Here is a 14,643-nt window from a genome sequence, read left to right as displayed (position 1 = left end):
GATGACCCTTTATGGCTAGGCTTGGGGTTTCGACTGTGGAGCCGCCACTGATAGTATTGATGACCCTTTATGGCTAGGCTTGGGGTTTCGACTGTCCTGCTGTAGTTGGAGGTGAGGTGATCGCGAACGAGACCTCCTATCGGCCTGGTTGGGGCGACTTCTCTTCTATCTCTCTAGAAGACAAGCTTTCTTTAGATACCCCCTTTGTATTAAGTCTTCTATGTCCCTCTATAGAATTCGATAGTCATTGGTAATATGGTCGTGATCCCTATGATATCAACAGTACTGCCTAGTATCTCTGCTCTGAGGGTCCGACCTCATCTTAGGAGGGGGCTCATTGAGATGTCTCTCCTTCTGAACCATGTTGAGGGCTTCGGCTAGAGAGGTGTTGAGGACTGTGAGAGCGAGTTTGGGCGTCGGCTCCCTCCTGTCCTTCCTGTCGGACCAATTAGAGCGGGAGTCGACTCTCGGGGGTCTCTCTGCCACTTACCTTGTCGGGGGGCTCCTAGTTGGCTCGGGCATCTGCGCTGCTGTCGGAGCCGCTACAGATGTCAGCGGGGTAGGTGCAGATGCTGTTGCCACCGTTGCTGGCGTTGGTGTTGCTGCCGTGGAGGCTTCGACTGCCCTAGATGTCGTCTTATAAGCTCGAACATCCTTCATGTCCATGTACCCGTGAGTTTTCTCCATCAACTGCTCATAATTAGCGGCTGATTCTTGGTTAGTGAGTTGGCTAGTTCATTATTCTGTAGGTCGGCTACAAGGGCAGACATAGCGATCGCACTCCCTGGGTCGTTAACCTCCAGCCTCTTCGCCTCGAACCTCTTGAAGTAGGCTCGAATGCTCTCCGTAGGCTCGAATGCTCTCCCCAAGCTCCTGTCTCATCTGTATCAACACATGAGGAAGCTTCTGCTTAGTGTCGACCAGGAAGTGGTGAACAAGCTTAAGGCTGAGCTATTCGAAGCTGTTGATGGATTTCTTCTCGAGAGCGTTCTACTAGAGCTTGACGCTCATGACAAAGTAATAAGGAAGCACCGACAATTGATTGCTTCAGGCGCCTGAAGCATGCTCATCATATCATAGTAGTTCTGGACATGCTCGACAAGGTCTCCTTCGCTCATGTACTTCTCCACGTGAGGCATCTTGAATTTCTTACATGGAGCATTCATGATGTTGTCGGTAAAGGGGTATTCACCTCGATGGCTTCGACAACAGGTCGGTACACCATATCATATCCCGACGCCCCATGGGTGGCTGAGGGGACTGGAATAGCATGCTGATGATGGGAAGTCTTCGACATTCCCCCCGCGACATGCTCCTTATGGCGACTCGAACTAGGGCTCTCGCCGGTGGCTTCTGGGTACTAGGGGAGACGCCGACGAGGATCTGCTTGGCGGGTAGATTAGTACAACGGTGAGGTTACATGTTCGACACAATCCTTAAGATGCTTGGCGGTAGCATGATAAGTCCGAGGTGGGACCACTTGCTACGCCTCTGAAGGGGGATGAGTCGCTGAGGGGTGATCGCCTGAGGGAGGAGGAACAGTAGAGTTAGCTTGTTATGATGGTAGGGACCGGCCAAGGTTTTAAATATCGGTTATCGGGGATTTATCGGACAACCAAAATCCTTATCGAATAGCGGAAATCTGGAATATATCGGGGATAAGTAATATTTATCGGAGTGATGTACCGGATGGTGTATATATATAATATAATAACTAAAAAATATAATTTAACCATGCTTAACGAAATATAAACATACCAAAATGTGAATCATCATGTTTAGAATCACCAACTAATTGTAGAAAGCGGGTCGGGTCGGGTTTAAAAACTCAACAATCCAACTCAAAATGTCCGGCCGATAATCCCGATAATTAAGCCTTACTTATCGGCCGATAAGTGCCAATAACTCGCCGATATACTCTCCAAAACGATAACCGATTATAAAACCAACTTATCCTAGCAGAGAGCTCTCAAATCCGATAACTCGGCCGATAATATCGATAACTAGACCGATAATATCGATTATCGGCCGATATTTAAAACAATGGGACCGGCTGAGGAGCTCGCTGGTGAAGGTTGCGAGCTGCTGTTGGAGGGAATGGGAGGTCTTCTGAGCAACCTCCTCGAGTTGGGCTTGGGTGACATAGCCCTGATGCGGTCCTCTAGGGGTGGATGGATCAACTCTTCGCTTAGAACCAGACATGCTTGCTCGAAAAAAAGAGAAGGCTCTACGGTGGGCGCCAAATAGTTGAAGTTAGATAATCACACAGATAAGTTAGTCGGGATAACACTGATCAGGGGCTGCTAATTTATATGAATATCTGGTTTTGAGTAGAGTTGTTCCATGCACGTTCAACAACTCGTAAAAGTGCGGGGTCTGGTTCCCCCGTTGTTCAAGATCAAGTTAGCTAGTTACTTGAGTGGGAAAGCAGCGAACTATAGCAACTCTTAAGTGCAGTGGAATGAAAAAAAAATGCTGAGAAAATTGTTTACCCTTATGTTGAGAATAGTTTCCCCTTTTATGGCAACGAAGGAAGGGCATTTTGGTCTCTTCGTCCGAGTCAAGACTGACGGCTGAGTTAGCTTCAACTTTACTAGTGTCGACCGCGGAGTGGGCGTGGTCAATTCGGCATTTAATGAGATGGGATAGGCGGCGTGCGAAGCCGACGTGGTCCGATGTACCATAAATAGTATTGGGGATGAAGGAATGATGGCGCATGTCACGCATTTAATATGATGTCGACGCGCTATCAGGGAGGGGCTCGAGGTCATAGTCGCCTTTTGTCTCGTATGAAAATGTACCGAGAGGTGCCGCCTTTCGAGTAGACTTTCGTGAGATGTCGGCTAGATAATTAGTCGAGTAGGCTTACAGCGAGTCATCTTCGGCGAGAGGGGCCGCAAGTACCACCTTTCAAATCGACTCCGGCGAGGTGTTAACTCGGCGAGTTGACTGAATCGGGACTTTGGCTATTCCAAGCGTCGAGTCGGCCGAATTAGGCGTAATGACGGATCCTAATCTTGGCGATTGAAAACACCATAACCCTAATATATATTAACTAACTCTAACACAAAACTTTATTGCTAGAAGTCAAGCTCTAATAATACATAATATAAATGAAGATCAACCTTTAATAATACATGCATAATAAAAACACACATGATCTCACTATAACTGACTTATGAATCTCCATAGTTGTATCTTTATTGAAAAGAACCCATAAGGTTAAGATAAAAAAGAATCATCATGGGACATGCATTAGGCACGGTACAAAAATACATTTAAGTTGACTTTAAAACTAGAACAACATGTAGACATACTTCTCGAAAGACATGAATGCCAGCTTTGGTATGATAAAGGGAATCCGCTCAGAAATTACCTTTGACTGTAATCTTGTACCCATTTGAGCACTTCCCACACCATCAGAACAACTATGTACCTCGGCTTCCTTATTTACTGAAAATGGAGACCCTGATAAAGATGGATGAGCACTATCCTTCTGCAAGGATGTTTTAGCGAAAACTTTAGCACGATTTGATTCATTTGTGATGGATCTCCTTGTAGGAATGTACTCAGTTTCCGGATCACTGCCATCAGATAATTGTGATCCATACCGTCTTGATTTTTTAGAACTTGAACCAGGTAAACTTCCTCTTCTGTGATCCCCTGACTTAGCCGACACAAAGGGCAATCCACTAGATTTTGCTGTCTTAATAGAGTATGAAATATAAGCATTCTTCCCAGAAATACGTGATGATGGCACTGAAGGAGATTCGGGTGAGCTTCCTGTAAAAGAAAGTTCACGACAGGTTCAGAAACCACAGAATAGTAAAGAGCACACCCATAATGAAAATGAACAAGAAATAGTTACAAAATCATAGAATAAAGGTCCTAATTAGATAAAACTGATCTTTAGGTACCTCTATCATCTGAGTCATTCTGTTTCTTATTACGCCTTGGAGCATAGCCAATTTTGTGACATTTGGTTGACCTGAATGCACCAATATTTATTATCTGACATAACTCAACCAATTGCTTTCACATCTCTACAGATCAGAGACAAGGAAATGCTAAGAACATACCAATATGTCTTCTGCATCTGAATCAGTCGTGCTTCAAGTCTTGAAAGAACAGTCGTCCGCTCAAAACCTTGCTTATCATGAGCCGGTTCAACAAAATTGGCCTCCAGAACACCTGTATTGGATGCTATTTAGAAGAAATTTGTCCTTTGAGATGGTAAAGCACAGCAAAATAGACAACTGGCAAATAACGTACCGATAACCCCACGTCCATCACTTCCAGCAGCATTCCAAACCCTCCAAAATGGCTTGACAAGGACACACAGATATAAAGAATATAAGGCAAATTGCAAAGAAATATTTAGCATTGTGAAGAATGATGGTTACTCAATTTTATTTTCCAAATTCTGTTCTATTAAATATACTGTGGAACATGTAATAATGTGAGTAAATACTTACCTGTCTCTTAGAATTTGGAGATTTATCTACTATATTAAAAGAAAAAAATTCAAGAAACCATTATTATACCTTTATTAGTCGATTCTTGTGGTAAACATTAAATCCTTGAACATCAACGTGATGTTTTGCATCCTTAACAAAGCCCATTGTCACAGTAGCAACCATCTACAAGAAAGTATTACCGTCCATTTTATATATATGTTGATAAAAAGCAAACAAACCAAGTCCTTGAAGACGAATTACATCTGAAGACTTCAGAACTCCATCCGCACCCGGTTGCGGCCTGTAAGAGACAGTGTCCTTTAACATCATATCGTTCACAAGGTTGTGGTGTTCGACCTCTTTACCACGAAGAATCATCCTAAAGCCATGCGGAACTCTAAGATAGAGAATCGAGGCATAACTCTGCAGATAAAAAGAAATTATATTATGATCTGAAGGATGTAACAATCACATGCACAAAAGACTATTTCATCCAAAATCCCTACCAAAGTTTACAATAAATGCTAGAACAACCTGCCATGTGAATCCTACTGGCTACACAAGGCACAAAACCAAATGGCATGAAAAAAAAGGCCATGCAGTCGTGTTCTGATGAAATTAAAAAAAATCATAAGTAGCTAGATTTTGAAGCAGGAGACACCCTCCGTTTAACCATGAGATGAGGTTATAAATTTCTTGTTCCGAAGAAAATTAAATTAAATGTTAGAAGGATGTAATTAAAATGGGAAGATATTCCTCAAAATATTTAGCTAGAACTTATATTCATTTACCCATATATCCATTTACTGAAAACTTGTACATAATATAGTATGAAAAGCTGAAACTTAATATATATAGGAAACAAGCAAATTAAGTATGCAGTGATTCAGTTTCTAATCTAAATAACCATGTTCCTCCTCAGAGGTATTCATATTCCACTTGTGTTTCAAGATCTTGTAATTTAAGAAGGTAAAAGTACCTTTAAGAGCTAAAAAGAAGAAACTATTGTGCTAAATCTTGAATAATTGAATAAGCATAATAAAGAAAACAATTTTATTCATTTAACAAGAAGAAAGAAGCTATGATAGAAGTACATTTTGTTACACGTCATGAACTTTCCCTTCTCATCTTTTTGTTTCAAGTTCAGTGAGTCGAAGACTAACTTGTTCTGCTTTTTTTTGTAATATTTTTTTTATCCAAATTCATTTTTTAAATATTTCCAGCTAATAAATCTAGAGTCTAGAGCAGAGGCAGAGATGGATTTGGATTCTCTCAGAGTCTGCTTTGTCAATGACAAACATCAACTAATATGTAGACACATCCTATATGAAAATATTATAAGCCTACCTCTTAATTTAGGCATTTTCAAGGTATTAGGAGAATTTGGAGGTTGCCGTTTGATTGCAAAACCTTAGCCAAATAATCAACAATTTGGCATTGAAGATTCATAGGATAAGCCTGTTAGTTCATAACTGACCAGACCAAAAAATTGGCAGATAGATATCAGATCAAATTGTGCATGATCATTTGTGTGTTCAGAGGATTTCCCATAACAAATCTCTGCATCTGCAATCTGTTTCTAAATTTAAAATAACTATCAAGTATACCTGACTTATAAGATGTTATCAAAGAAATAAAAAGAAATTCTCCCTAGCACTTATTGACCATCCCCAACAACAGGACTAACAAGAGATTTTAATCAATAGTTAAGCTAAATAGCCCTTATTAAACTAGATTTTACTTATTTTTTTAATTGCCGTATTACTCTCAGGTTTCTTTCACTTATATGTTTCATAGTGTTGGACAAACTATGTGGCCAAAGGTATAGACATACAGTTTACAACAAGTTTCTCAAAACATAAGATTTGTCTTGTTCTTTTCTTCTTGAAACACTTTGCACCATGGTGCTGTACATAGACAAAACCTTTCCTTCAATGGGCTTGTTAATTCTCAAACTATTTGCAGCAATTAACTTATATAAAATTATACATGTGAAAATTATGACACAGAAGTCATTCTGTGTTCAAATTGAAGACCAATAACGCTCAAATATACAAATCGTATTAACAGGCATCCTCAAAAGATCACAATATTAAGTTGCAACTAGGAACAAAAGATATATGGCTTAAAGAAGAAACAGAAGCGTCTTAATGAGCAAAAATTGTCATGCACTATGCAAATTAAAATCCAGAGTGCAAGCTGAAATATAATATCTAAATTACAAACAAAGGGAATGAGAAACGAAATGTTTCCTGTATTTGTTTCCTCCAAGCATCAATAAATGGTAAAATGGACACTTTCAGCTCTTTATTTTCAAGTCACATGATACGTGTACGTTTAGAAGGGCTAGGGAGCTTGGAGGATAAGAGAGTTTTTGGACCATTTTGTTTCATCCCCCATAGTTGCCCCAGTGAATTGTTCTATGATGGAGTTCTTCACTAGCTTCTAAAATCTAGAATGTCCTTCCATTTAGACTAGGCCTGTAAAAACATGGTTACGCCCGTCTCAGAAGGGCCAAAAAACCAAGTGCAAGTTTGGTCTGGGCTTATAGTGGAAATTCCAGACCACTATTGGGGTTGGGAAGTTCAATTATCGTAGATCACATCTAGTGGTTTGAATTTTATCATTCTCACGAGTCCTAAAGCGTACTTAGCTCCACATAATTATATCCAGAAAGTACTATCAATTTGCAGAGGGGAAAGCTCATCGCGGTCCTATAAACAAATAAATACACAAATTACCCGTAATGAATGACGATATGTTAAGAAATGTCTGGAGTTTGGAAATTGTCTAGCCATTTCAATTTTTTTCTCATCCCGATTGACACCACCAAGCTGAATATCCTGCCATTTAAAACGTTACATCAAGTCAGCATTGGAAATACTAGTGAATCAATGATTGATTAAAAAGAGAGATGGTTCAATGTAGTCATCAAATATAAATCACAATATCATTAAATAAACAAAGTAAGAAACTTGATTATAATCCCAACATTTACGAAAACAGTTCTTAAAATAAAACGCAGCAGTTCTTAAAATAAAATGCAGCAGAAATAACTTTCATATCTTAGCTACAGAATCTCATACATGTTCGTCGGTGTCAAAGTCAAGCTCTAGCTCTCCTTGGTCATCTTCCCATAGATTGTATATGACTATTCGAGTCCCTTGATCACTCATTGAGTTCAGCTGATGAAAAAAAACAATAGTTAGTGACAATGGAGTCAAAAAAGTAAGATGAGACTACAGGTCTACATACTATGTCATCTGAATCGAAAATTGATGAGTAGATAATAGATGATCAAAGACTACAATTAGGATGTTCTACTCACTACTCAGGATGATATATATACAAAAAATATCTAATGACCAAGAATTTCAGCCAAAGATGAAGAAAATGTGATCTTGCATCAGTTTGGAGGATACAACATCATCTAAGGTTTACTCATTTTGCAACTTGACGACCAATGAAAAGGCATTCCAATTGAGTGTTGCCTAGCAATAATGTTTTATGGATAAGCTTATGTGATTAGACAATTAAAACGCTGTATTCACTGCTTCAGTGCCTCGATAAACACAAATACTTAGTTAGATAATAGCTTAACAACATCGCGTATTCACATGAATGACATCAAGATGTCGCCCACTAAAAGTGGGGTGAAAGTATTAGCATTCATGATCATTTTACACACAATAAACATGGGCTTATATAACAACATATATTGACAGTTGTCACATAGATCGATGATAATCGATATTTTCTTCCTAATAAGATCCTCCTGTTTAAAGTCATGTCATCTACTAAGTTCTTCTAAATTGATGACCCTCGATTCCTATCCTTCACTGTTTATCTCATCATTACTCAGTTTTCTCCATTGATGTCCCAGATATCTTTCCCTTTTCCTGCCCGATCTCGTTATTAGATTGGTTTTTCTATGTCGATATTGATCATTTACCGTCTATATCATCGGCTTGTGATATTCATCGAGACTTAAGACTAGCTCCCTGACATCTGTCCCTTCATACTGGATGTTTTTGGATTTTTCATTTCCAACCTCGAGCTTGTCCTAGCCAACCAACTTGAGTTTGTGCAGGATGTTAGCCTATCATTATTAGTAGAATATTGTGGTTTGATTATCACACGTGTTGCTAATCAAGGATAATTGTAAGCATTATCCCTCGATTGCACATGTTAATTCTCGATTATAGCACACATGCTTGATTGTAGAAGTCAATGTTCATTGTATGGAACAAGATCATGAAATGCTAACACGACGTTCTTTATAACTGAAAGTAAATACAAGAATTACAAAGTTTCTTCCAGGAAGAGCCTTTCCAAAAAGTCACTGGTCTAGCTTGGAGTACCAAATTTGAATACTTCAATTTAAACACGACAAGGCTTTTACATAAAATACAAGGTTTTTTTAATGCTAAAAGCCAAGAGCTTATTAGATATACAAAAAAAAGAACCAGATTTATTTCTAGGACAAATTTTCAAAACCAACCCTTTTTAAGATTTATTTTCAAAAATAAACCTATTTGAGATTTATTTAGCCTTTTCGACATAGTTTCAGCCAGCTGGCTGAAACTGCGTAAAAAATACGAAATAAGTTGCTAAAACTTCACGGAATTTATAATCACGTATAGTTAGCAGGCAATTAAACTACACGGGATTCTCAATCCCATATAGTTTAGAATTAGGCTAAACTCCACGGGATTGTGAATCCCAGGGAGTTCAATATATAATTTTAAGTTTAAATCTAATATAATTGCAATAGTTGGCTGAGTAGTTAGCTCAAAAAAAGCTAAACTTCAATCATTCAAGTGGTCTTAAGTTCGAATCACATCCCAACATATTTTTTCCCTTGAACAGTAAAAAAATTTACTTGGTTGGGATTCGAACCTTGCGCTTCCCATCCAAGCCTTATAGGGAAATGTTATAACCACTAAACCCACTACACATAATTGCTTATTTTGTGTAGTTGCTTATTAAACTTTACGAGATTCTAAATCCCATGAAGTTTGGTAGCAGACTACCACCTGCACCAAGCTTTTTTATTTGCACTTATTAATTAAGGACTAAATTTCCCAGGATTCTAAATCCCTTGAAGTTTTCGCAACTTATTTAGCATTTTCAACCTAACTTCAGCTGGCTGAAACTAGGTCGAAAATGCTAAATAAAAGATTAATAGGTTAATTTTTGAAAATAAAGTTCCAAAAAGGTTGGTTTTGAAAATTTGTCCTTATTTCTATTCAGCGTATTGATAGTGATCGCCCACTGAGTTTGAAGTATATTGAAGACATTTATAGGAAATCTTGATTTCACTTTAATCCTTTCCAATGCATGGAACATATTCCAAGTAAATAATACAAACACCTCAAATGAAACAACTTCAGCTTCTCTAAATTACATAATTTCAGGAGCTAGCACCGTCACATGTTGTGAGTGAGGTTAGAATGCATAATGTTGGGAAAGCAACTTGATACCAGCTACCACTTTGTTCCTGAACAAGTCATGAACAAGAAGATCTGTCCCCACATACATTCAGAAGATCAGACTGCTGCTCAATTTATTAAGTTTATATGTTTTTCTACATTTCCTACTTTGACATGAGAGAAATGCTTATGACATGAGACATATATGGAAAAAAATGGAATTGATCTTAAAATTGGCTGTCAAGAAAGAAATGCTTATGACTCACATATCATTGACTTGACAGCCTATTTTCTAAAATGGGTTGTGAACTCACATGTAGTGCCCTCTATATATCTAAAGAGGAATATGGGTATCCTTGGTACCCAAGACCAAAGTTGGTCTTTGGTAGTGAGATGACCAATTTTCATACACTCATTCAATGGGCAAGCAATTAAATGGGGGCTATTTTGAAGTGGACACCTTAAATGTACAAATCAAAAGTGGCCACATCACTACCGAGTAGGGGTGGAAAACGACAGAATTGAATCGATTACTGCAATGTCCAAATTCAAATTCGATTACTTTCGTCGAATTTGAATTCGAATTTTGGTCGAATACCTATTTAGTGTTTGAAATCTCAAATCGAATAGGCTTAAAATGTATTAATGCGGTAACTAGTTGAAGATGTTTGAATAGCCCAGTTGGTAAATCATTGTCACCAAGCAGATGATCCTTAGTTCAAGCCATAGTTACATAGTACGCGGTACGTAGCAGGTCACGATATGAATTAGGGTACACAATTCGCCACGTAGAAAATTTAAATTCGTGAGGGGGTAGCTTGCTTCGGTACGCAAGCTTGGTTAGTGGTACATTGTAAATTTTTTAGGGTGCGCTTAAAGTTTTCCAAAGTGTATAGTAGAAAACTAGAAATCTATTTATGAATTTTAATTTTTTTCATACAAAATACTAAAATACTTCTTTTAGATGGTATTTGTTTCTTTGTTTTGTGTTTTTTTTTTCACAGATCTCGTTTTAGGATCATGGTTTTGTTTTACATCTAATTAATATATGTGTTTAGTTATAGTAAAGCAATCGGCTCATACACTCTATTGTGTGGCTCCCTTCACTTAATTGCACACATTGCATTGCGTCTTGTGCACATGGACTTAAAAGGACTTTGCAACTAGCATACTTGTAAGTAGTACATCAATTTTGGGGAACTCGTTCATGTATCAGAGGGAATCGATTCGTAAATGTACCGGAAATTTGTTCGCAGGAACTGTACGATGGCTTGAGTGGGGTCCGAGGAGTTGCGCAACTATGGTTCAAACCTCCTTTTGGACATTTTAATATGTAAATTTACTACTTTTTACTTCTTACTCTAATTATCTAGTATAGAACAAAAGCCATTCCTCCTAATTAAATAGCATTATTCACAAAATTTTAGAAAAATGAATGGACAAGAACTACAATATTTTGTATAAGGCTATTTATATAAAAATAGAACTTATTGGTAACATTTAATCTAATAATCCTATTAATTCATTATGCTAGATCTATTTATTTAATTATATATTAACACAAGAAAAACATATACACAAAATAAAACTCAAGGATCTATTTATCTATGCATTTATATGGGATATGATTTATAATAAAATTTTGGATGAATAATATTTGTAGTAAGTTAATAGACAAAAACTACAATATTTTGTATAAGGCTATTTATATAAAAATGGACCTTATTAGTAATTTTAATATAATTATCCTACTAATTCATTATGTGGGAATCGTTTTAGCATTAGATCTATTTGTTTATTTATATATTAAGGCAAGAAAAACATAAATTTATATAAAATAAAACTCAGTGATCTATTTATGTATGCATTTATATGGGATATGATTTATAACAAAATTATGGATGAATAATATTTGTGTACGTTAAATTCATGGGACTAAAATGTATAATATAATTGAATAATTAATAATCAATTGAATCAAATATACTTTCGGTTAAAGTCTACTCATTTATGAACCAAATACAAAAAAATATTCGTTTACTATTAAATTAACTATCGAATCGAATATGACCAAATATCTGGACAAATAATAACTGAGTTGTTTGTTAATTATTTGGTTCACTTCCATCCCTACTACAAAAAACCAATTTTGTCATGCCAAATACACTCATTTTTCTCTCTCTCTCTCTCTCTCTCTCTCTCTCACATATTTGAGAACAATGGGTATGCTTGGTATGAAACATCAAATTTGGTGTTTAGTAGTGAAGTGATCACTTCTCACCCACTCATTTAATGGGTGAGTACATAAGTAGGGACCATTTTCAAGTGGACATCTTTAAATGTGTAGATGGAAATGAGCCACCTCACTATCAAGCACTAAATTTGTGCTTGGTACCATGCATACTCATTATATATATGTCTATGTACCATGCATACTCATTATATATATACATACATACATATATGTCTATGTATATGTGTGTGTGTGTATGTATGTATACACACACACATATACATAGACATATATGTATGTATGTATGTACGTATGTATATATATACACATACATACATACATACATGTCTATGTGTATGTGTGTGTATGTCTATATATGTCTATATATATGTCTATATATGTCAATGTATGTGTGTCTATATATATAGACACACATACATAGACATACATACATAGACATATATATATGTATATATATGTGTGTGTAGAGAGAGAGGAATTCCTAAGGAGGCACCTTAGATTCAGTCAAGGGACGCATTTTCAGAATTACATTATATGCAATCAATTTACTTTATCCACTCTGTTGACCTATATGTTTTGGATGGTATATAAATAAATTAGGCATATTGGATTATAGTTACTCATGCATCAAGTGATTATAAAATTAACGGTATTATGACAATAAAAAATATGTATTATAAATATTTTTATAAAGTTGCCTAATTTTTCACCTCTTGATAGATGATCTTAAATAAATAAAAATCCCTTGAAATTTTGTTCCTAATTAGCTCATTTGTAGTAGATCACATCCATCGGTTTGTATTTTTATTTTCTAACTCTAAAATTTTAAAATTGGGTTAACGATATTCACATGTTGTATACTATTAATAGTAGTCTAACTCAACTATAACTAAAGCTTGTGTATAACAAAACCATAACAAACCCAATTCCATCCAACCAACCCCACTCCAACCTAACCGAACCCAAACAGCTATGTGCTTGTGGTTCTCTAATGATAGACAAGATAGCTATGAATATGCCAGTCACATCATCATAGTACTAGTACATAAATATAGGATCAAAGGTACATTCCGAAATAAGGCATCATAATTTTCAGTCACAAACATAGTTGCATGGAACCCGGTTCATTCCAGTTCATGGGACATGTACCAAAGCGTGGTACGCCATTCATTAGGAATCGGGTACAAAGGGTACGCTTATGTGTTACGCAGGGAATGTGGTACTGGTATGTTTTAGGTTCAATTCTTGATGTAAGAATTAGATGTTTTGTAAGAGTCAAATATTAGAAATATGCTAGTTGATATTAGTAACGGTAAAAGAACCCTTGGGAAGCATGTTGAAATTAAGGTATGCATGCTTTCATCGTTTAATTTCTCAAGTTTTTTGTAGTTTATTCTCTTGAATAAGAGTTATTCTTTTTTCTAACTTTAAACTAGTTTGAACTCTAAATCAAGTCGCCAGAGTTGGTGAATCGAGTAGTGTTCCAGTGTAAATCCGAGACAATTGAGCCAGGGTTCACTATAGCATCCCACGTTCATGACTTACTATTGTCTGGAAACATTGCAAGTTGTATGAGCCATGGTTTTATGCTCTGCTTAGCACTAAATGACACCACTAAAAATATTTCTCACTTCTTCAAGTACTCAGGTTGCCACTAACATACGTAGTCAAAAGTGCACGGTCTTTTTTTTTTTTACGTTCAGCATAGTCTGTCTACTCAATATCTACCTATCCATGCTGTTTATAATATTAGAAAATTGTCAGGACTGCCTCCCAGTGACACATTTTGGGTTTCTCCAAAAATTGACCAGCCAATCCCCAAAAATTGACCAGCCAATCCGACAACCCGAGTTGTAGATAGCTGAATTTAGCTTCATAGCTAGTCACTAATACGAGACGCAGCCCTACAGCGTCATCAGTGTTGGATCATAAACTAGGTTTCTGCTCCGTAGGTATGTCAACAGGTTTCCTGCCAAATAAATGTCTTCTCTCACAAATCTTTGTCATACTTTTTACGGGAGAGAAAATCCCTTTCTTTCTTTCGGCAACTTCAATACCTAGGAGTAGCAAGGACGCTCAAGTTCTTAGATTTTTTTTTTTAAGTTCTTGCAGTATCATTACCTGGCAAATATAATACTGTCCAGGTATGCTATAATAATCGCAATGCTACCTGAGCATCTTCGCATCAAGTTGAACATTGGCCAATCAATACTCAAAATCATTATTTAAAAAAAAGGGCCCTGATGGAGTTGAGAGTCATTATTTGGGACGACCAACAGGAGACAACGTTCAAAGTAGTTAATTTTAAAGCAATTGGAAAATTTTCATATTTTCCTTCAGCAGGCATATAGCAGCATATGGGCAAAAACTAACTGTGCAGTATGCTGCCCTAGTGCAAAAGCAATAATAAAAGCAGCATGTGAAATGTATAATATGGTAGACACTCATTCATTATAAAATTGCATGTTCACTATAAATTGTTGCACTAAAAGAAGAAGGC

At 36.8% G+C, this 14,643-nt stretch overlaps 1 protein-coding gene across 1 annotated transcript in view; it reads right to left on the bottom strand.

Annotated features, from left to right (window-relative positions):
* LOC109831023 (protein MICRORCHIDIA 4-like) overlaps positions 1-14,643 on the bottom strand; it is a gene marked incomplete at its 5' end in the record, with an annotated part of 53,599 nt that overhangs the window by 23,154 nt on the left and 15,802 nt on the right. Inside the window, 8 exons of the mRNA XM_020398368.1 lie at positions 3,377-3,783; positions 3,918-3,988; positions 4,080-4,191; positions 4,273-4,324; positions 4,545-4,640; positions 4,719-4,880; positions 7,199-7,300; positions 7,544-7,642. Of these exons, the coding sequence (XP_020253957.1) occupies positions 3,377-3,783; positions 3,918-3,988; positions 4,080-4,191; positions 4,273-4,324; positions 4,545-4,640; positions 4,719-4,880; positions 7,199-7,300; positions 7,544-7,642 (1,101 nt within the window). The remainder of the gene's footprint in view (positions 1-3,376; positions 3,784-3,917; positions 3,989-4,079; positions 4,192-4,272; positions 4,325-4,544; positions 4,641-4,718; positions 4,881-7,198; positions 7,301-7,543; positions 7,643-14,643) is intronic.

The sequence above is a fragment of the Asparagus officinalis genome, chromosome 2 (assembly GCF_001876935.1).
Source record: "Asparagus officinalis chromosome 2, Aspof.V1, whole genome shotgun sequence".
NCBI lineage: Eukaryota > Viridiplantae > Streptophyta > Magnoliopsida > Asparagales > Asparagaceae > Asparagus > Asparagus officinalis.
This window is presented reverse-complemented; position numbering and strand designations above follow the sequence as displayed.